The following is a 25,070-nucleotide window of genomic DNA, read 5'->3' as shown; positions in this document are numbered from 1 at the left end:
TTGAGCTTATATTGAAACTCCTTTATGAAATTGTCTATTTCAATTTGGATGTTGATATTTTGATCCATTTTCCTGAAATAAAACAATAAAAAAGAAATCTGTCTATTTCTGAAGAAAGATTAGTAAGAAAACGACATGAATTTAATAAGCTTGTAATTTATATTTATGTACAAATTCAAATTAATTTGTACAAAAGTGAAGAAAAATATTTTTTTTTACAAGATTATTAATAATATATCATAATAAATAATAAATTATATTATTTAGCAATTCTCCGGCAGCGGCACCAATTTGTTGAAATAGTTTTTCTGCTTGCTTGTTTTATTGTTGCAGTAAGTTTCTGATTTCTTTATTTAATGACAGGTCGATTCTTTACTCGTCATCTTGGCTTTGTTGGAATAAATTCCAACGTCGGTATAATGGTTTCAAGAATGTTCTTTTAATCAAAAACTTATCTTTATCAAACTATTAACAATTTCATATCATCTCGGTTTTGTTGGAATAAATTCCAACGCCGGCATAATGGTATGAATTTAGCAATTTAACACAAGTGATAATGAGTGATATTTATTTTCGTTTTTCTTTATTAACCGAACTACTTCCTTATGGAAGGTTGGTAAAGAACAAATAAATAAAGCAATAAAGTTACAATTTAACCGTACCACTTCTTTTGAAGGATTGGTATAAAGAATAAAGAATAAAACAATAAATAGATGTTAGTTGCGAAAATGTAAATGACAGAAAATAAATGTTAGTTGTGGAAAGTAAATGACGTTAGTAGTTAGATCACTTATTATAATTGTGTATTTTTCCTTTTGACAAAATACAATTTATGAATTAAATTGCACTTTGATTCAATGTTTTCTTTCTTTGTCAACAAATAAAATTTATAAGATAACACTTTAGTATTTTACATTTGCATCTCTTTCAAGATTCAATTGTAGTATAGTATAGGGTTATGTCGAACCACGAGGAATTGCCTAATAGAACATTAATGTAAACATGTTATATGACTAATAATGTTTAAACATCTTTTTGTTTGATTTTGTTTATGAAATATTAACAAGTAAATAAACATAAACAACTAATATGGACAAATTCTTGAGGAGAAAATTGGTTGGAAATATTGAATTATTTCTCTACTTAATTGATTTTAAAAATATTACAAGTTATATGTTATACTTTTGCTTAATTCCACACATCATTTCTAAATCCTTCATCTAGTGTCCTAGAATGATAAGATGATTTTCAAACTTTATGCAATACACTAAATAATAGTTAAGTGCCACTTGTTGGAGTAGGTTGCCACACCCTACTTCCGGCTCCATTAACTTTATTTAGCCTTGAACATAAGTTGCTTAAAATATATGCTTGATGTGGCAAGTGAACTAAGGTGTAGGTTATACTTTTAGTTCACTTGTCAACACTTTAAGAAGAAGCATTTTTTGATCTTTAAATCAAGTTTTAGCTGATCAAGCTAAAACTGCATTAAGAACTTCATACAAAATCAAAACTTAACCAAAAGTAATAACTTAAAATGAATTGAATTCAAAAGATGATAAATTAAATAGAAGAAATTACACCATAATCCAAGTCAATTTGTAGGAGCATGAACCATCTATCCAAGGATGAGATGCTTTTTGTACCGAAATGAGATAACAAAATTATGTTTTTTGTTTCTCATTTGTCATCTCCTTTCTCCTCTTAAATTAAGAAAAAACTACAAAATAAACTTATCTAAACTACTTTGAAGGAAATTCTCCAAGAAAACTATTAATGAATGTGTTCTGCCAACCGCCAAGCTACTCTTTTCCACCGCCAAGCTGTTGACCAAACCCTTCAGCATGGGTTTGGTCATGGCCAAGCAGCTTAGTCACCTGCTTGGGGCTGACTCACCCAACCTAGTTGTGAGCTACTAGCCCACCTATTGTGAGCTACCTCTGAAAAGCTTATGGAGGCTACTTGGAGTGAGGTCATGCATGATGTTACAGTTGCTTGGTGGCTAAGTCAACTTGACCAAGTTGTTGGGTGCAAACCAACATGCACTTATGTGGCATCGCTCAGTTGCCTGCTTGAGCAGCTTTGACTATGCTGATGGTGATGTGGTCTGGTGCTTGCTGATCTGGTCAGGTGTGTGGTTCCAAGTCAGGCGGTCCAGGTGCTCTACTAAGCTGTCTGCTTGAGCAGGTTGGCTTGTGTCAGGCTTGTGTTTTGACTGTGTGAGGTTGGTCTAACCGTGCAAGGTTGGGTCCAGGTCAGCTAGGTGTGGGCTTAGTCCAAGCTAAGCTGCTTAGTGAGAAGCTTCAAGTTGACTCCATATTTTCCACATATGGAAAGGCTTGTTGAGTCATGCTTAAGGCTAAGCACATAACTTGTCATGTCAAGCTTAAGCATGTCATGTGTGGATCATTTTGGTATCTTTTAAGTATTTTATTTACAATTGATTAATTCTTTCCTTTTTCATCAAAATTCTACAAAAATATAATACAAAGAAATACACAAAGTATACATACAATATTGCGATATTTTATCCAAAAAATGTTGAATTAAGTTGGTTTTATCAATTTTGTCAAGGATAAGTGCCATAAAAGTATATGAAATTTAGGCATTTTTCACTTATCATTAATGCTTAAAATTATATATACATTTAATATGTTAATGTGTGAAAGTGTATATATATATAATGTTACACATATGTTTTAAGGATATGCATGATTATATTCGATTTGGAATTTCGATAATGATTTGCCTATATTTGTTTTATGCGTTGATATATATGTAAAATCTTTTTTGATTTGGAATTATATTATTGGATTAGATTTTTTAATCATAAAAGATATCAAATATGGAATTTTAATTCCAAGATCATAATTTTTTTATAATGGACCTTTCCTTTTGTCTGGTAATTATATTTGAACTAATTAATGCAATATGTTGTCAAAATAACCTCTATTTTGAAAATTGATTAAAATTACACAGATGAGTATGAAATTATTTATGTGAATTGTGTTTAACTCAAAGGAAGACATAATTTGGCCAAGTAATAACATATATGTGATAAATAAGTAACAATTATAAAGTTTTATTCCTGTGAATTATAGTCGGTCCAAAGAAAGACTATTGTTTGACAAAAACTAATTGTTAATATTTGATCATTACATTGAGAGTTACTACTTACAAATTAATTTCTCTGCCCAGTGACTAGAAATTGATGTTGTACTAGGTATCTTGTGATAGGTCTATTATGTGAACATGTCTTGTTATATATATATATATATATATATATATATATATATATTATTTGACTTGTTTGTTTAACTGGTTGCAACATTTATGGTTTGTTACATTGTTTGGTGGTTGATTGAATTATTAAATGATTGCTATTGTTGAAGCATTGTTTCTGTTTAGACATCTTGCACTGCTATGTTTAATCATGTATAAAATGATAATATTTTTTATGGAAAATTCAAACGGACCATTAGTGGAATTCGAAATACAGTCCTTGTGATAAGAATGATGAAACACTACCAATAGGCTATATTGGATATATGTATTTATATGTGGATATAAATAATATATAGTTTGGATTAAGGTTATGTTGAATCAAACTCAACTAAATGGGTTTTCTTTTGGAAAATAAAAGTGTTTGACATTTTAAGTGACATATTAAATATGAAGTTGCCAAAGTGACATCTTATATGTGAGTTGTTCATAATAAATGTCAAATACTAGTGCGTATGTGTATTCATGCAAGTATTAATCAGTCCATATGAAGATTATTATTTGGCCAGATTATATACACAAATGTGATTATTATAAAGTTGCATATGTAAATGATAAAGCAGTCCAAAGAAGGATTTATTATTTGACATGCATTACGATCAATGTTTGACCATTACAAACAAGAGTATCATTAGTGATTGATATGAAATATCAAGTCAATTGTATGTTTGCATTTTATGCGAATAGTAATCGGCCCAAAGGAAGATTACTATTTGGCCCAAATTAATAACATACTTGTAGCAATAAATATGTGATAATCATATGGCTTTCCATGTGAATAGTAAGTTGGTCCAAAGAAAGACTTATTGTTTGACATGACTGATTATCAATGTTTGATTACTATATTGAGTGTATCACTTTCAAGTTAATATTTTTGTCCAAAGACTGAATATTAATGTTGTGCTAGGTAACTCGTGATGTGCCCCATCATCATTTGAATTTAAGTATTAAAGTTGAATGTGAGTTTAATTGTAAGAATGATTGCAATTTGTTTTGTTCTTTTACTAGTACGTGCAAATATTTATGCTCAAATTAAGAACATCTAATTATTGAATGAGACAAACTTTAAGGTCTATAAGGAAGCCGAAGAAATTATTCTCGGCTGTATGAATTTAGATCTGGCATTTCAGGTGGAGAAATTCATTTCTACTCTGGAATCCTCGATGAGGTTAAAATTGAGAATTTGAAACACTCTAACGGAATGTGCATAATGATCATGAAAGCTCTATTCTAGAAGCGTTTCGGGACTCTATTTATGAGGGTCGGAGTGAAAGGGAGTTCCTTGAAGAAATAGAACCATATTTTGCCAAAAATGAAAAGGCGGGGACGAGTAGCTTTTTGGCTAAACTCATCTCCTTAAAGTATAAATGCAAAGAGAACATCAGGGAGTAAATTATGGAGATGTCTAATCTCGTATCAAAACTCAAGTCACTTAAGTTAGAGCTTGGTGATGACTTGCTCGTGCACTTGGTTTTGATCTCGCTTCTTGCATACTTCATGCCATTCAAAGTGAGCTATAACACTCATAAGGATAAATTGTCTAACAACGAGTTTATATCTCAGTGTATGCAAGAGAAAGAGAGACTACAAAGAGATAAGACTGAAAATGCTCATTTGACTATGACCTCTCATAATAAGAAAAGAAATAACAATAAGGATGTTGTGAAATGGCTATTTGTGTTTTTCCTCAGATAATGTGGAATTGTTCTGCAATATACTATGCCAGGCAAACCTAGCATGAAGGGTGTTGTTAAGCGATTAAACCAAACTCTTAAGGATATGGTGAGAAATATGATTAGTCATTTTTCCTTACCAGAGTCTCTTTGGGGAGAACTTTAAAGACCATAGTTTACATCCTTAATAAGGTGCCAAATAAAACAGTTAGAAAAAACCACATATGAGCTTTGGAGTAATAAAAGACCAAACTTAAAACACTTGCACATTTAGGGTTTTCTAGCTCAGGTGCGACCTTATAAGCCGCATGAAAGGAAACTTGAATCAAGAATTGTTAGCTGCTATTTTGTTGGCTATGTTGAACGCTCTTAGTGCTATAATTTTATAATCTCACTTCAAGACTTTTTTGAGACGAGAAATGCAATATTTATTGAGGAAGTTGATTTTGGGGGGAAGAGAACATAAAGAATGTTGTCTTTGTGGAAGAACCTGTCACTAATGGTGAACAAGTTCTTGTGCCTATTACCATTCAAGGAACAACTTCGGTAATAGAAGAAATTGTTCTGAATATTGTTGTTGACCATATTCTTGAAAAAGACAAAAATGAGGTTCTCCATCAAGTACCTATTGAACAAATTCAACAACCTCAAAAAGTAGAAGTGCCATTAAGGAGATCCACTAGAGAGGATAAGTGCAATTCTTGATGATAATATTGTATTTCTTTAAGAACATGAGGATGACATTGGGTTAACAGAAGATGGCCCATTGAACTTCTGCCAAGCCATGAAAAGTTCTAACTCTCAAAAGTGGATCGATGTCATGAAGGATGAGATGAATTCTATGCATGATAATGACGTTTGAGATATTGGCGAATTACCTAAAGGTGCGAAACCTATTGGTTTCAAATGGATATTTAAAACCAAAATGGATTCCAAGGATAATATTGACAATATAAAGCTCGTCTAGTATCTAAAGACTTCACTCAGAAAGAAGACATTGATTATAAAGAAACATTATCTCTAGTTTTTTTGAAGGATTCTTTTAGAATAATATTGACACTAGTAACTCATTTTGATTTAGAGCTACATCAGATGGATGTTAAGACTATGTTTCTAAATGGTGAAATTAAAGAAACGATCTATATGGTGCAACCAGAAAACTTTGTGTCAGTTGGCTCAAAGTTAATGGTATGCAAATTAAAGAAATTCATCTATGACCTTAAACAAGCTTCTCATTAAAGGAATTATAAGTTTCATCAAGTTATTACCTCGTATGGTTTTGAGGCAAATAAAGTTGCTGATTGTGTGTACCACAAGTTCAATGGGAGTAAATTTATATTCCTGGTATTATATGTCGATGATATACTGCTTGCGAGCAATAATATGAGACTATTGCATGAGAACAATAAATTTCTAACGAAAAAATTTCAAAATGAAAGATCTTGGGGAAGCTTCTTTTGTATTAAGTATTCATATACTAAGAGATCGCTCTCAAGGTATCCTAAGGTAGTCAAAATAAAGCTATATAGATAAGTCCTAGATAGATTTGGCAAGAAAGAAAGTAAATTAGGGAATACCCTTGTAGCTAAGGGAGACAAGTTTAGTCTCGAACAGTGCCCAAAAATGACATTGAAAGATACGAGATGCAAAAGATATGCATATGTAGTAGGAAGTCTAGTGTATGCTCAATTTTGCACACGTCCCAACATAGCATTTGTCATGAGAGTTTTAGGAAGATTTTTGAGCAATCCTGTAATGCATCACCGGAAGGCAGTCAAACGTGTTATGCATTACATTAAGAGAACAAAGAAGTACATGCTCACTTATTGGATGTGTGAGAATTTAGAGATTATTGGGTACTCTGAATCTGATTTTTTGGATGTCTAGCTAATAGACACTCCACCTCTGAATATGTATTTATATTGGTTGGAGGTGCTATCTCTTGGAGATTTGCTAAGCAGGCACTTATAGCTCCTTCAACCATGGTTGCATAATTCATGATTTTTTTTAAACATTAGACCATGACATATGGTTGCATAATTTTGTCGCTAACTTACATGTGGCCGATGACATTGAAAGACCACTAAGAATTTATTGTGATAATAAGTATGCAGTTCTTTACTCCAACAATAAAGGAGTTCTACAAAGTCAAAATTTATTGACATCAAGTTTTTGGTTATTAAAGAAAGTGTTCAAATAGACAAATTTTCATAGAACATATAAGGACAAGATTTTTATGCTAGCTGATCCAGTGACAAAGGGTTTAATACATAAAGTCTTTCATGAGCATATTGCTCATATGAGTATTGCTTCTTAGGATACCTTAGTTCAGTGAGAGTCTACATGTTTTATAATTTACTTTGGACGTCATATATAGTTTTATGCATAATAAAGTTGATAGTTTATTGTTCTATTTTGAACTCGTGTATTGTAACTATTGTGTTGCAATTAAGGACTTTGGATTGATCTCACTAAATAATAAAGAAGGACCAGTTGGAAATAGACATGTTTAAGATCACATTGCATGAAATTTCCATGTCACTCATCCATATTTAATCTATGTCATTTAGTATATTGGTATGGTGATCATCGTTGTCGAGTCACGTTTGTATATGATGAAGGTCGCGGTGGTTCCATAGTCTAAATATATTTGATATAATTGTTTCAGGAAAAATATGAAGCTCAAGTGAGAGATGGTTAGAAATTCATAATTTCTAATTAAGGTGAATATCATATATTTAATACAAGTATATTGGTTATTTATTTTGGGTTACAAAATAAGTGATCTAATTACTGACAACCTATAAAACTTCTGAAAGTGATAACATATATGAACTTAATGAGTATATACCCAAACGGTTGGCCTATATGAGATAATGAGAACCCTATAAGTTAACGCATAAGGAACGGTTATGGTCCCCAATACATCAAATCATAAATACTTTTCACCTCTCCCCATCAGAGAGAAAACGAATGTCCCAAAAGGAATTCAGGATTTGGTTGAGGAAGGCCATCATACACAAAAAAACTCTTTCAAAAGGTATATAAGAGAACATGAATTCAGATATGATTTTGTATCCTTGTTTTATATTATGTGTAAGAATCATGATATTCAAGATCCTAGGATTGGTATTTCACCAATCATCAGGAAATATCTAACAGAAAATGCTACATTATTGCCACACAAAAAAGTGAGTCTCCCCCTCCCATTCTATCTATCATTTATTCTCTTCTTCGTCATATCTTTTTCTAAGCATCACTTCACAATACCATCCAACTAACTTTCTATCATTTAATTTGTCAGGGATAGACACTATGTAGAAGCATATGGTCGGATCAATCGAGAATTAATGAGAAGCAAGTAGATGAGCAAGAAAATAACACATAATATTTAACATGGAAAACCCTTTTAATGTGAGAGGTAAAAACTCACGGAGATCACAAACAAAGTTTCACTATGTAAAAAATAAGAATGCAACAAATCCTCTTATAGTAATAAGGACAAATAATAATATTTTTCTCTAACAAATACTTTCTCAAATAAAACAATAATTCTCATCAAAATATTTACTAAATCATGTAGAATTATGGGCTCATGTGATGCGTGTATGCTTCCCATGATGTTGCCTTTTATAGGCAAATGGTTTATAGAAGAACCTTGGAGATCAAGCCTTGAAAGTTTTAAAAGTAAAAAACTTGGCAAGCAAGTTGTGTAGAAGATTGGTAAACAAGCTCTCCTACATGAGAGCAACTACTCAACATAATTCTTTGCTTATTGTTAATTTTTCTTACAACAAAAATGTTCTATTTTGTATGATATTATTGGTTTAGAGCTCATGATTCATGTTTTTGTTGTATTATTTTGACATGACGTTACAATACGTACGTGATCTAAGGTCACGATTGGAAAAAAAATGTCATTCTTAACCTTAAGTTACATACCTGTTTTTCGGGAGGAGGGGATAGCACATTGGCACATACATGATTTTAATGTCACATATGGGAAGAAACTCCATTAAGGTCACATGTACAATAAGTAGTACTTACGAGTTAGGGATGGCAACAGTTGGATGAACACATGTAGTGTTTATCCGTATTTATACATGTATTATTGCAAGTATCTGTGTGAGTAGTATGTATTCACGTGAATACAATATGTTTTTAATTTTAGGTATATATTTTATAATAATCAATATAAAAATAATTATTATTTGAATGATATGATATTATATGATAATTTTATAATTATTTTACTAAAATTTATTATAAAATAATAATAAAGTACACAAAATATAATCTTAAAATAATAATAAAAATATATAATATGTAATTAATTTTTTTTTATAAATATGTTGGTACCGGTTCAACAAGTTTTTTTTTATAAATATGTTGGTACTGGTTCAACAAGTATTATGATACGTGTTCTCACCTATAAGTTATTTTTACATGTACTCATTACATGAATTTTTATGGGTACCTACGTGTAGAGTATTTATGTCATCCTTAACTAATACTTGCCTTATGAAAACTTATTTCATAAATGACAATCAAGTTTTTTGGGTTAAGGTGATGAAAGAAAAGTATGTGAGGGCTGAATGATTGGTTATCACTATTTTTAAAACGATTATAGAAAATATTAACAATGTACTTTTATATATTATTATTGTATTATTCATTATTTATATTTAATTATTATTGACTTTTGAAAAATAATTCAAAAAACAAATTGACAATTGCCAAAATCCTGTTGAAATGCTTCCAACACTTGTGGTCAATTCGAGAATAATTGTCCATTTATGACACCTAGAGAAGTCATTAAGCTGCACATGTTTGCAGGCCTAAAATGCAAATGGAACAAATTTTTTTGTTCTCGACCAGATTTAATTAGTCAACTCACGTTGTTTCATACTCTTGGAGTTGTTAAACTAACCAGAACTCGAGAAGCTAAATAAATAACCATAATTTATTATATCATGTGGAAGCCATGTAGCCATATCAAGAAAATAACACTAGCATTTAAAATTCAACAAATTGAAAGGAACCCCTTTGTTACATTTAGTAATTCTTTAACCAACTAGCTTTGTATAATACACCCATATGATAATTGCAATGTTAATTTGGAATTGTTATTTATCTATAATATTCAAGACTTACCAAACAGCCTATATTAGCAATAATCATTTATCACAATCTAACTTATATTTGTTTATGCATCATAAGGGAGACTTGGTAGTTATCTTTGTGAGATGAACCTTTATATATACATAAGCAACAAGCACTCCAATGCTTAATAATCTAGCAAGGGAAATTACTTTGTCTGCTTCTTATTATTATAATTTTTTATTTTTTTTGTTTATATTACCAATGATATTATTTCAACCTTATGAGTAATAAACTAATCCATTTTGGAGTGTGTGATTGTCTATTCCAATAAGTATCACTCACATGAATCAAACTCTTGACATTTTGATCATCATAAGATTCAGCAAGATCATACAATATTAGACCAGCATAATTTTTGATTTATTACAAGAGTAAAACATTAATTTGGTATTTAAGATCGACATTAGTTACCTTCATCTCAAAGATTAGAAAAATATTGAAGGATCCCATTTTTCAAAAATTAAAGTTATGGTCGAGTGTATGATTTTACACTTTGGAACTTTTGCCGACACTATATTGCTGCCCAAGTACTAAGGGCAAGATCCGAACATATAGAGTGAGATTGTGACATAAAACAATTTTGAGCTTTATTCTACTAACATGGAAAATGATGTACACTATTAGAGTAGTAATGCAACAAGGATAGGACACTCTTTTTCTGGTGCATATAGTTGATGATAAGTCAATTCTATAAGCATAGTTGAGGAAGAAACCTCTAAAAAGAGGGTCATAGGAAAAGGAAACTTCATCCTTACTAGTATTAGAGGGTCCAATATTAAATATAAATAATGATATACATGCTCTAAAAAATTTGAAAGAGTTAAGATTTTAAATAAAAAGTAATAATAAATTATCAAACTCCCCCTACTTTACATTCTAATACTAAACTCTTCGGTACCTAAGAAATCACTTACAAAGTACAGTGAGTGCAACATAATACCAAATAATTGTATCATGTAGATGGTATGGTAAGTGCTTTCACTGTTTCAAATATGCTAAGTTGGAACTTGGAAGAGAAAGTAGTGTGATTAACTTTTCTAGGAAATGAAAGGGAAAATTCTTAACTCTCATCTGAAGCAACAGAAAATATTATATTATTTGTTGTCAAAGATTAGATTTGGAGGAAGTTATGTTGGATCTTGGTACAGTAGTGGGAGGAATAATGCTAATTAATTTATTCCTATATTATATTTGTACCTTTCTTGTTCTATATTCCTTTAGATGTGAGGATAAACTTAAATTTTGGATCCAACTAATTTTACCATCAATATTTTCAGGAAAATGGTTAAAGAGGGGTGAAGTTAACCCAACGGAAAAGTTACTGCTTACTAGAAATAATCTTTCTATTTATGAATGTTAGACTATCTATTGTTACCCTTCAAATATTTCATTAAGTGAAAATATCGTGCGTTACACAATCATTTATTATTTCCAGGTAAATGACCGTTATGTTATGTAAGTCTACATACAAGTTAGACTATGTTTTCAATATTAATTTTGATATGATCCTGTTTATACTTATAAACATGCTGCATTTTCCAACATTTGATTTTGAAATTTTTTTTTGCACTATTTTCTATGTCGTTCCCATTACTCTTAATTCATGGTCAAATTATGCGAAACCTTTATCGAAACACTACTATTAGTCTACATATTGATATAAATAAATATAAGTCTTAAAGGCAAAAATAAATAAATATAATCATGCCAAAATAAATATTGAAATATCAAGAGGGCATAATGTATTTTAGCAAATTCTATTAATCAACTAACAATGTTATGTTTTTTTAGTGGTATAAGACCCTGACATCTCTAAGATAATCAAAAGGTTAATCAATGTTATGTTAGGAACCACAACCACAAATCCTAGAAAAAAAATTTCTTACCTAAAAAGAGTAAGATGATACATTTTTGATAGTACTAAAAAATTCTATTAATCAACTTTTGAAAAAACTAACCACCATATAAGTTTATTTTTAGGACCAAATTTGATAATTCATCCCAATTACATTTATCTTTCAAATTTATTAATCTACATTATTAAATATGATAAATGATTAAAACTATTATAATCAATTAATAAATCTATAAAATAATTTAATATCTATATATTTGTAGTGTAATTTCTTCATCATAAATCATAGTCATAAAAGGGCATAATGTTATAATAAACTAATAAAGCGATGATCTAATGGTGTAAGATTCTACTATATTTATAAAATGTCAAATATTCGATTTTTATAAACAATATTTATTAAGAGCAATCGTGAACCTCAAAATAAATTAATTTCTTACGTATAAAATAGAACATACATTTGATATAGTAAAAAAAAATTAGAATAAGTTTGGATTTGGCTGTGTTGTTTGTTATTTGAATTAATTTATTTAAAAAGATTTTATTTTGAATTTTTAAATCGTAGAACTTAAAAACTGACTTTATCCAGTGTTGCAATTATGAAAGTACTGATCTGTTCTGTACTTGACTACACTCCAAAGATATACTTAATTTTACTATTGCTTTTGAATGGTTAATCTCACTTATCATAAAAAATATTAAAATTCGCCTTAATTTCATATTTTACTTAATATTTATTTTAATATCTATTTATATTACTATATATAAAACAAAACATGATGCAGTAATCAATGAATTGCATGAGAGAAGGAATCTGACACAACGTGATTGCCACATCTGAATTTAGAAGTTGAAAACAATGAACGGCAGTAAAAACATTAAATAGTGTCAAACACAACAATTGATTCAAGTAATACATGTTTGATTCTCCTTAAGTAAAATCTTGGTTCGAGTCTTGTGGATGGAAAAAATGTCCGCTGAGAAAGTTAGCCCCACGTACATGTAGATGTTCCCGACTCGGACATTGCCTCAAATGTGAGAAAACCTACGAAAAACTAAAAAAACACAATACAAACTAACAACAAAGTATTAGTCTAATTCTATAAAACCTTGTTAGACTCACAATATGACTAAAAGTTTAATTTCTATGAATGTCATTTGTTGAAAGTAATAATCATGTGTCTTGAAAGTGATTAATTATTTATCAAGGTGAAATATACTTTTGATAGTAAAAAAAACACATCCCTATCTATAATCTTAGAATAGATTTACTATCTTAGACTTAGATCCTGTCACTGTTCCGAAAAAATATTTAATATTCATTAAAAAATTTAATACATTGATTATAGTTGTGTTTTACTTGATTATCATTAGTTAATAACATTGACCGATCGGATATCACATCTCTATTCATAATCTTATTGGAACAAGTCCATTTCAGTGACCAATACTCAAGGAACATAAAACACTTCACCCTTTTCCATTTTCAACTTTTTCCTATCATAATAACTATTCATCATTCACCTCTCTCTCTTTTTTCATTCTTTGTGTTTTTCTGTGTGTGTGTGTGGATCATCATCAAATCAATTCAATCTCTTCTTCCTAAAGCAATGGCTTTCACATCTTGTTAGCTTTCAAAGCAATTCACACCACCACATCTCTCTCTCTCTCTCTCTCTTGTTGGTGAGCTTCAAAATGATTTCACTATGAACTAGAACTACGGGCTTTCCAACAACCCTTTAAGGTTCTAAATTCAAAGGTATTATCTTTTCTCATTTCCCATGATTTGTTTTCAATTTCACCTCATTTCCACTCATGGGGTGTTTTCATTTCTTCAGTGTATGAAACATAATGCTTCAAAATATGATTTTTTTGTTGTGTTTTCACAAGTTTGTAGAAGATGAGCCCCACTTAGACGAAGACCAAAAAGTTGCAGCAGAAAATTAAAATGGTGGGAACTCCAATTACTCCCATCAATGGAAGAACAGGGCCAAGTTTTTCAGTTATAAATGGTGGTCATGATCTTGTACCAAGTAGTGCAACACCTAGTAATGCTGGGTCAGATTATGGTGGAATTATAGAGTTCACAAGAGAGGATGTGGAAGCCTTGATGAATGAGAAATCCAAAAGGAAAGACAGATTTAATTATAAGGTTAGTTAAAGTTTGTAACTTTATGGTCATTGAGTTTATATTTCACATATTTCATCTTTGTTTTTTAGCTGTTTGTGTTTAGGATCAAAGGGAGTGCTTAGTTTTATGGGTATATCATATATGGTTGATGGCTTTTGGCCTCAGTTGATTTACATGGAACATTTTAGTACTTGAAATATTGCTTTACCTTTATTACCAATTTACCATATATTAACATCAGATTTTGTATTTTTAGGAAAGATGTGAAAATATGATGGATTATATAAAAAGGCTTAAGATCTGCATAAGATGGTTCCAAGACCTTGAATTAAGCTACTCACTAGAGCAAGAAAGGTTAAAGAACTCACTACAATTATCCCAGCAAAAATGCATGGAAATAGGTAAATATTATTTTTAATCTTTTCTCGTTCTTCTTTTTTGGGTACTAACAAGGGTATTCCTTCACCTTATGGCTAAGGAACTAATCCTTTCCGGGGTTCGTGGCTCCCACCAAGTATTACTCACACGAATCCTTGACCTTTTGGTCATCCTGGGAATCTAGTAGGGTCTTACACCACTAAACCAATGCCTTGTTGGTTTTCCCTTTCTTCTTTGAAAAATATCCACCATCATGTTTTTCATTAATGTGGTTAGATTCATTTAATTACAGAGTTACTGCTCAAAATCAAGGAAGAAGAACTAAATTCCATTATTGTTGAAATGAGAAGGAATTGCACTTCTTTGCAAGAGAAATTGATAAAGGAAGAAACAGATAAAACAGTAAGTGGGATTTGCAAGTCAGTGTTATTTCAAGAGTGAGTTTTTTATATGCAAAATGCAAGGGTAAAGTTAGTAATAAATTTATACTTCTTATTATCATTGATAACATAAGGCAGCAATGGATGCTCTTGTCAAGGAGAGAGAGGCTCGGCTTAACTTCGAGAGGTCACAGTCTACACTAGAGGAGGACCTTGTGAGAGCTCAGAGAGAGCTCCAAAGTGCAAATGAGAAGGTAAAATAATAGTACAAACCAAATTGAACAAGTTCTTCATACTTATTATTTGTTCTATTATTCATGTCAGGTATTATATGTGTAACTAAATGTATACATCAATGTATTTGTGCAGATATCATCACTCAATGACATGTATAAGCAATTACAAGATTACATATCAGGATTACAGAAGTACAATGGAAAACTTCATTCAGAGCTTTCTTCGGTTGAAGATGAACTAAAGCGCGTAGAGAAAGAGAAGGCTACTGTAGTGGAAAGCCTCACCATGCTAAAGGGCCAGCTTACTTTGTCTATGGTGAGTTTTGTTTGATGTATGAACTGTTTCATTACAGAATGCAAGTAGATTACCGATTTACTGGTAAAAAGAAATAATTTGAATCTTAGCAGATACTCCTTTCGTTCTATATTTTTTTATGTTTTAGCTTTCTCATGTTATTCCAAATCTTTTGATGTTTTGGAAACTCCATATACATTTATATTTCATTTTACAACTATGCTCTTATTTATTACTCCTCTTTTCTCACCCCGTATTTCTTCATTGCTTTTTAATTCAGTTTCCAAGGTGGATTAAATGAGACTATTTTAGTCAAAATGTATTAAATTTTAAATCATTTAATAATTTCTTAAACTATGTACATAATCTCTTCACGTTGTCCCTGTGTTTTCTTTTCTTACTGGTGTTAGTGAGTGTTACTATTGTGTGCCAAGGTAGATCTTATGGTGCACAATCTCAACCTTGGGGTGTTTTACTTAAAGATGCTTTTTGATTGAACTCTTAAGGATAACAAGTGCACATTTTTGTTTGGTTTAGAATCTGTGTTATGCGGTTGAAGTAAATTCTTAAAAAATGTTTTTCACTAAACAAATAGCCATGATCCTTGTAATGATAACCTTTCAATGATAAAGAGTTACAGAGAAATATCTTTCCCTGGTAGCCATTTCGCTCATTACGACATAGCTGGAATCATCATGATTAAATTTCAATATCATGGGGGTAGTGTAGTGAAGGCCCCGAGTGACACGAATTCTCATTCCTTCAGATACTTCTCTACAAAAATCAGTTTTACTTAACTTGCAACTGATATCTTACAGTTTCATTCGTTCTTTTACAGGCTTCGCAAGAAGAAGCCACAAAACTGAAGGATGCTTTGACTAGTGAAGCTGCATCTCTTAGAATAGAATTGCAACAAGTGAGAGACGATCGGGCTCACCAAATATCTCAAGTACAAACTTTAACTTCCGAATTAGCGAAATTTAAAGATTCTACAGAAAAGTCCAGCTCTGAGATGGACAACTTGACCACAATAACAAATGAATTGGAGGTTGGTTAATTAGTTTGTATCATGTTTCTTTGTGTTAAACATCACATCCTTATGTTATTATGTTAAACACGAGGTTATGGAATATGAATTTCCTGCACAGGCAAAGTGTACATTGCAAGATAACCAGATAAAGGCATTACAAGACCAGATTGCAACTGCAGAGAAGAAATTAGAGGTAGTGAGGCATAGCTTTAAAAGAAAATAAAGTTTCTCGGGCTTATGATAAGATGTTGTTGTTCATTACCAGGTTTCTGATATATCTGCGTTTGAGACTAAGGCAGAATTTGAAGGACAACAAAAGTTTGTTAAAGTGTTAGAAAGACGTTTAGCAGATGCAGAATATAAAGTTTTAGAAGGGGAGAAGCTGCGGAAAGAATTACATAATACCATTTTGGTAATTCTCTGAGCCAAATTTGTTGATAGCAATCAAGGTTTTAAATAGCAGTTGTGGTCATTGTTTTGGAAACTCCCAAAACTTTGACGTTATGGTCAATTTCGGTTAAATGCAGCTGATGCGTCTTTAATTGCAGTTGCGGAACGGTTTTGGTGGCTTACAAAACTTAAACACATCAGCATGTTGTGGATTCAGATTATAGTATTAATAAAAGACCTTATTAGCTTATATTTTAACAGGAGCTAAAAGGGAACATCCGCGTGTTCTGTAGAGTGCGACCTTTATTACCTGATGAAGTTTGTAACACAGATGGCAAGCTTATATCTTATCCCACATCAATGGAAGCTGCTGGAAGAGGCATTGACTTGACCCAAAATGGTATATCTCATGATTTTGCCAGTGAAGTTGTTCCTTTTCCTTCTTGATGTATGCTTATGTTAGTTTATGATTTAATTATTTTGCAACTTGTGTTGCTATTCTTTTCTTAGGCCAAAAGCATGCTTTTAAATTTGATAAAGTTTTTGTGCCTGATGCATCACAAGAAGACGTTTTCATAGAAATTTCACAGCTTGTGCAGAGTGCTCTTGATGGTTATAAGGTAATTTCTAAGTTCTTTTATCCCTATATATCATTTCAACAACAATCAAGTCTTCACACTGTGATATTAATTACGTGGATTGAACAATGTCATAATACTCCACATTAAATATCCATTGACAAAGCATTGAATTAAATCTTTCCTAGTTGTTCCGCCTATGATTTTTCTTCTCCCCATTCTGCCTCTAGAAATTAGACTAACCTTCATTTGATCAACTCTCCTTATTAGGACTTCTAGCAGTCTCTTCCTCATATGTACATACCACCTAAAACAGATTTTACCATCTTTTTATATATAAGAGCTACCCAAATTTCTCTTTAATGCATTCATTCATAATCCTATCTTATCTAGTGTGTCTATTCATCCAACACAATATTCTTATCTTTGCTACATTTAGTTTATTCTCTTGTTGACATTTTAATGCAAAATGTCCAGTCTCATATAACATTGTGGATTTGTGGGTCCCATAGGTGTGCGCTAAAATTTCTCATTAAACTTAGGTAATATCTTTCTATCAAACATGACATATGACACATATCTTTCCTTAATGCATCTGATTGACCTAAGATACTTAATCAAGTGATATGATCGTCAATCTTTACCTTTACAACGGGGTTTGCCAGCCTCTTACTAAACTTGTACTTTATATATTGATCTTGTGTTTATAAAGATTGTCTCCATATTTTTAGTTTATCATTCAATTCATATCTCGATTCTCCAACTAGGATAATATCATCCACAAAAAGCATGCATTATGCATCAACTCTTAAATATGCTCAGTAAGCAATCCAAAACCAATGTAAACATGTAGAGGATCAATCCAAGATCAATGCTCTTACACCGGCCTTGACCCTACCATACATAACCTTGATTGCTCGAATGTAGGAAATCTGAACCCCTTTCTTCTCTAGAGCTTTCCATAATACCTCTTCAGGCACATTATCATAAGTGTTCTCAAAATCGGTAAAAATCTTGTGTAAGCCCATTTGGTATCTCTCCAGTAATCACTATAGCAAGTATGACTTATGAAATGCATGACTTAAGAACTTAATCCCCTTATAATTTACAGTAATGCATATCTCTAGTCTCAACCTCCACTCAATTATTCTCCTATAGTTTTATAGTATGACTTATGAACTTAATCCCCTTATAATTTACACATCTTTGTATATCTCTATTGTTTTTATAATAAATATGGATTAAAGTGATTCTCATACATCCATTTAACATAGGTATATCTCCATTGTCATTCTTCATTTACAATAGTTATATTATTTGATCCAACCACTTTGTCATTCTTTATCATTTTCAAAGTTTCTTTCATCTCCAACTCTCAAGTTCTATGATAAAATGTATAATTTTGATCATCCTCTTTAGTGTTTAGGCTATTAGAATTCATAGAGTCATGACCATCATTGAATGTTGGAGAAAATAATTCTTCCATCTTTCCTTAATATGTGTCATTCATCAAAACTTTTTCATCTTCATCTTCATCTTCATCTTCAATGCTTTTTATTTTGTTCAAGTCTCTTGTCTTTTTTCCATATCCTTTGCAAGCCTATGGACCTTGTTTCCCCTCCCTTGCTACCTAGCGATTTGCATAATTCATCATATGCATTATCTCTCATTTCGCTCACCGCTTTCTTGGCGTCTTACTTAGTTGGCTTGTACTTTTTTCCAACTTTTACTAGTTTTGCACAATGATCATGCTTTGTAATATTCATTTCCCCCTTAACTTTGTCTTGTATGCTTTTGTCCTACCATAATGATTCTTTACTCTTTGGTTCAAAGCCTCAAGATTAAGCCAGTGTCTCATTTGCTATATTCCTAAGTTCTATGGCCATGTTATCCCACGTATCATTAACACTTCCTCATGTCTCGCAAAATCCTTCCTCCAACACCTTTTGTTGGAACTTGGAAGCTCCTTCATTCCCCGCCCTTCAATTTCCACCCCTTGCTTCTTGAGACTCTATCTTGGCTTTTTCTCTCCAATCTACTCTTAAACTTCACATCCATAACCAAAACTCTTTGTTTGGTTATTAAGCTCTCTATATAGGTATGACTTTGCAGTCCAAGCAAAACTTTCTAATTTCCTTATGAGAAAAAAATCGATTTGAGAACATATCAACCCACTCTGTGTTGAGAGCATATCATGATCCTTGCTTATTTCTCACAGCATTTATTCAGCAATGCAACGAGTCTTGCTCAATTGGCATTGTGCTCGGGCGACACAAAGTGTTATTTCCAGATAACAACATAACGTTAATATGATTACATTGTTGATCTATATCATAGAGACTCGACAAAATTCTATGTTAGCTTCAACTGCCTAACACAACTTTCACCTTTGGCTTAAGACCGACTATGTATAACATTAAACATACATAGGCAGGTTTCTATATAGCATTTCATATTCTATTATATACACAGCTGTAAGCAAATGTGCAATTCCTACTCTCCTAGTAACTCGTAAACTCCATGTTTATAATTTCTATGCATGCATGTTTAGCACCACAAATTCTTTGAAATATGATGGACATTTTCTTTTCCAGGTTTGCATTTTTGCCTATGGTCAGACAGGATCAGGGAAAACCTATACAATGATGGGCAGGCCTGGACATCCCGAGGAGAAGGGCTTAATACCGCGCTCACTAGAACAAATATTTCAAACAAGACAGTCTCAACAACCTCAAGGCTGGAAATATGAAATGCAGGTGAGATAGAGTATTTTCTTCTTAATTTCACACATCATTGCCATGTTTATACATTCTTTAATAGGATGAGGCCTAAGATGGATTTGCCTTCACAAATATTTACAGGTCTCAATGTTGGAAATATACAATGAGACTATTCGCGATCTGCTATCTACAAATCGATCACCATCTGATGCAACGCGACAGGAAAATGGTACTCCTGGAAAACAATATGCAATCAAACATGATGCAAGTGGAAACACACATGTCACTGATCTTACGGTAGTGGATGTTCAGAGTGTAAAAGAGGTTGCATTTCTTCTAAGTCAAGCCGAAAACAGCAGGTAATTAGTTCATAAGGCTCCTTTATAGTCTTCTAGTGTTTATTATGTAGCTTTGTCTTGTAACTCTTATTACATCAGTAAAACATAATGACCGAACTTGTGATTTCGTGGCTACAATATATAGTTACACTTCCTAATGTATTTAGGGAATGTTTTGAATCACTTTGTATGGGATCAAGAGAAACATGCTACTGATTTTGGAAAAATAAGATTTGACATAATTTTAATATGTAAAATATTTTCATTTATTTACTCCTTGAAGCTAAAATACTTTATTTTTGGACGTTAAATCTAACTGTATTTTTTTATTCATTTCCTTTTAGATCTGTAGGAAAAACTCAGATGAATGAACAATCTTCAAGAAGTCATTTTGTATTCACTCTTCGAATATATGGCGTAAATGAGGTATGGTGTTTGTACTCTGATAATAATTTGAACCATGTTTCAAATTCCTGTATCAATCTTCCATACAAATTCTGACATGCTTCAAATTGGTGCTATCTCATCATTTTTCTAGAGCACTGATCAACAAGTACAAGGTATTTTGAATTTAATCGATCTTGCTGGGAGTGAACGTCTTTCAAAGAGTGGTTCAACCGGTGACCGATTGAAAGAAACTCAAGTATGTAAAGTTCTGATGTTTTCTATTTCATAATTCATATACTTCTGCTTATTTTCGGAACTTTTCTTTCATTTTTAATCAGGCAATCAATAAAAGTCTCTCATCATTAAGTGATGTCATATTTGCCTTGGCCAAGAAGGATGATCATGTGCCATTCAGGAACTCAAAGCTTACATATCTACTTCAGGTACCTATATTCTACTGAATGCATATGAAGGGCTTTCTATGATAAACATTGTTCCTTATTACTTTCCCTGGGTTGTCGTTTATACGCAATTTATATCATAGTTACCTGATATGTGGTTTTCTTTGGTACGAGTGCGGGTACATATGCGGTACGTTACGCTGTCAAATATAGGTAATTCGGTATGTTAGGCGTATATTCAATATGGTTTCTATAGCTCTCTGCACGGTCGTTTCTTGTAGGTTTGAATCAACTTTTGTTTCAATGCCCAAGGATAACATTCTTTCTTATTTGTTGTAACGTTACCAACTATTCTTCTTTTCTTTTATTTAAACTGTAGGTAAAAATCCAGTTCGTTCATTAAAGAGAACCAGTTCACAAAAGAATCACAATTTGGTACGAGAGAACCAATTCTCGGTTCTCTACCAAAATGAGAGAATTGTGTTTCATGATTTATATCACAAATTAAATTATATTACAAAGATTGAGATCAAAGATAATTAATGCAGTAGGATATTAGAAAGGCAATCAGTTGATTGTTACACAGCTTAAATTGCAATGAAGCATATTAGACTTTGTGACCCCTCTAACTATGGGTCAAGTGAAGAAAAAAATTTGTATTTTACCAACATGAATGCTAGAACTGGCCAAACAGTGCATATTATTAGTTTATAGGGGAATTATTTTGGTGAGTTACAATATTGATGATATTTTTCTTGCAAGCTTTTAATCATTAGATGATCCAATAACTTCTTCAATACAATGTTGAACAGCCTTGTCTAGGTGGGGACTCAAAGACATTAATGTTTGTGAACATCTCTCCTGATCAATCTTCAGTTGGCGAGTCGCTGTGCTCACTCCGGTTTGCATCAAGAGTCAATGCTTGTGAGATTGGGACACCGCGGCGCAACACATATGGACGTTCCACAGAGTCGCCGTCTCGCTTGAGCTACTTCTAATCTCTAGATAGTGATGAATATATTATTTAACAGATTTGTGTCTATCAAGGTTCCGGTCTTTGTGATTGCTTCAACAAAGAAAAAATAACTTCAATTTTAACATCATGCATATAGCTTGTATAGGGATGAAATTACTAAGTATGCATTTAGTTGAGAAACCTTACATTCTAATGTTTCATTTGCAATTCTGATGAACACCAGATATTTATACCATTTCCTTTTTTCTATCATCAGTTGATATCCTTCTCTTGAAGGCCATAGAGACTTGTGAATTTTTGTTTTAACTTGTGTATGTTGATTTATATTTTAAAACACTATGGACTTGTACAAAGATTAAATTAACACGTTGTTTTAAATTGCCGTTGTAATTGTGGTCGCGATTGTGATTACTGTGATCGTTGTCATTGCAGCTGTTGCGATACGAATTACGGCCGTTACGGTGTGGATTATTTTGAGTAAACAAATATTTTTTGATATCGTTGTGATCTGATGCAGCCCGATGCGGTTGTATGTTGGCCTGATGTGGCTCAAACGTAGTCCATTGTGGTTGCGTTACAGTCCGTTGTGGTCGCATTATTATGATTTGGTATCACATCACAATTGTGGTATAATATAATTGCGGTTGTCACCACAACCGCAATATTACGACCACATTACGTGATGCAATTTGAAATACTATAATAACCATTTTGAAGTAATGATGCTTCATAACTTGTTATTAACAGAGTAAATCAAAAATTGCTTCTAGTAACAAACTTGATTAAAATCATGTCAAATTGTTTTATACAATAAATCCATCCGGTTCATAACCTCTCTGAGCATAACTTCAGTGTCATGATAGCATGATCTTGCTTCTGGGAAATTTTTCTTAGTTGCAGCTTCTTCAAGCTGTCCACACATTAAAAAAAGCTTCAATATGTTGACCCAAAAGCTGCTTATGATGAGTTCATATCTTCTGTCATAAAAAGTGTATCATTTCATGTGTCACTTACACTTGTGATTGGTTAAAAAAATATATTGAAGTTAAAAATTTAATAATTAAGTATTTTTCTAATTAATCACAAGTGATGACACACTTTTTGAAAAAGAAGATGTTTTTATGTGAAAAAGAATTTACCTTTTCAAGATTGTCAAACAATTTGTTAGCCATCTCAGTTAGTTGTTGCTTATCATCCAATGGAATTGCAGAGATAACCTTGTCAAAATCAAAGTACATGAAAGTAGACTTGAGTCTTAGGTACCTCCTTACATAGTTGAGTGTGTCTTCTGCAACCAAATCTGCCATTGCTAGAAGATCAAATGCATATTTCTTAATCCTATATGCACTTCCTTTAACTCCAATGTTTGCCATGTACATTCCCTTCTTAATAAATGAACGAGTACCCGTTTTCTCATTTGCAATCTCTAATAAAATAAAAGTAGGCTTAATTATAATACAATGAAAAAATGTCACATTAAAAGATAAAGATATTAATACAAATCATAATTGTCCTAGTGACCATTGAAATATTAATCAAATATGACAACATTGAAAGCCAGTTTAATTTATTTGCTGTGTCAGCAAACATTATGAATGTATGCATGCACGAAAAAATAATTTACAATCCATATAATTGATTATAAGTTTTCAAGATGTAAGTGCTTCAAAAATAAAAGGAAACTTAACTTGCTATAACATTATTATCATTTTAATTACAATGAAGTATCATTTTTGCACTGAATATAAAAGGGTAAATAAAAATTCATCTTTCTAGTACTAGAGATGATCTATGTTCACCTAACTAAACTTAGGCTTGGTTGTCATTGTACTCATAACAAGGAGTCATATACATTACCAAAATAGTCATATGTTCTATCATGTCAATATCACACACATCTATATTAAATACTTATGGATACTCCTAATCATATTTTATATCTTTCTTTTTTCGTATCGTATATGTGTCTCATGTTGTATTCGTGCTCTCTTGATGTATAATGTATGTAAGCAAGTTTTGATATTGTTTGTGCTGGTCAAATTAGTTACAAGAAAGCTTACTATTAGTAGCAGTTGGTTGTGGCAAAGGTTCATCATACCAGAATCCATTATCTCCAGCTAGTGAAATATTTTCATTGAATTGTCCTGTAAGAACTATAGAGGCAAGTCCTATTGTTGCTCTTCTTGTAGTCTGAATTGAACACTCTGATATTTCATGTGTTTTGCTACTTCCCATAAATCCAACTATGTGTCCTCTCTTATGGGTTTTGTATGCATTTGGAAGACATGTTATGGGACCTAAGGTTTTGGTGATTCCATGCAAGTTTGTTAGAGGAGCCATGATGAATGAACTCAAATGAGTTAGAATTGTGAAAGATAGTTCATGGAAGTTTGGATCATGAATTTATGTATTGGGAAGTGTTATCCAATGATGGCCACTAGAAGGATATCCATATTAAGGATGTTTTTGTAATTTTGTTTGAAATCTATGGGCTTCCTAGAATGTTTTATGAGATGTTAGTGTGGGCCAAGTTTTCCATCTTTGTGGTACTTTAGCCCACCTTGAAAATGAACACAATTATAACAAATGAAGTTCCATTGCCTAATTGTGTTGTTTTTTTTCTTTTCCACAGGGAAGCCTTTTAATGGGATGAGAGATTGTACATTTTTTTTTTATACTAGGAATAATATCCCCTCACTTTTTGGGTAAGAAGTTACTCTCTTTCACAGTCCTGGTTGCCTCTCTCAATAAGTGTCACTTTCAGGAAATAAACTCTTGACCTTTTAATCGTCATGTAGCGAAACCTTACCCTCATAGACCAATGTTTTGTTAATAGATTGTGCATTTATTTTTATTT

General features: G+C 31.9%; 2 protein-coding genes across 3 annotated transcripts; one reads left to right on the top strand and one right to left on the bottom strand.

Moving 5' to 3' along the window:
* LOC109343343 (kinesin-like protein KIN-14N) lies at positions 13,408-22,493 on the top strand. 2 transcript variants are annotated; one of them, XM_019581585.1, is made up of 17 exons: positions 13,408-13,732; positions 13,864-14,125; positions 14,361-14,505; positions 14,775-14,884; positions 14,997-15,116; positions 15,232-15,414; positions 16,232-16,441; positions 16,542-16,616; positions 16,689-16,835; positions 17,075-17,213; positions 17,324-17,433; positions 19,986-20,147; positions 20,253-20,470; positions 20,794-20,875; positions 20,988-21,092; positions 21,175-21,279; positions 22,050-22,493. In XM_019581585.1, the coding sequence occupies exons 2-17, from the start codon at positions 13,922-13,924 to the stop codon at positions 22,233-22,235; spliced, it is 2,301 nt and encodes a 766-aa protein (XP_019437130.1). In that variant the 5' UTR covers positions 13,408-13,732; positions 13,864-13,921; the 3' UTR covers positions 22,236-22,493. The 2 variants fall into 2 exon arrangements, with proteins under 2 accessions (XP_019437130.1, XP_019437131.1); XM_019581586.1 differs by having other exon boundaries at positions 13,408-13,734; positions 13,873-14,125.
* Positions 22,937-24,609, bottom strand: LOC109343344 (photosynthetic NDH subunit of lumenal location 3, chloroplastic). The gene is made up of 3 exons (XM_019581587.1): positions 24,274-24,609; positions 23,353-23,639; positions 22,937-23,123 (listed from the first exon to the last, which is right to left on the bottom strand). The coding sequence occupies exons 1-3, from the start codon at positions 24,551-24,553 to the stop codon at positions 23,007-23,009; spliced, it is 684 nt and encodes a 227-aa protein (XP_019437132.1). The 5' UTR covers positions 24,554-24,609; the 3' UTR covers positions 22,937-23,006.

The sequence above is a fragment of the Lupinus angustifolius genome, chromosome LG03 (genome assembly GCF_001865875.1).
Source record: "Lupinus angustifolius cultivar Tanjil chromosome LG03, LupAngTanjil_v1.0, whole genome shotgun sequence".
Taxonomy (NCBI): Eukaryota; Viridiplantae; Streptophyta; class Magnoliopsida; order Fabales; family Fabaceae; genus Lupinus; species Lupinus angustifolius.
This window is presented reverse-complemented; position numbering and strand designations above follow the sequence as displayed.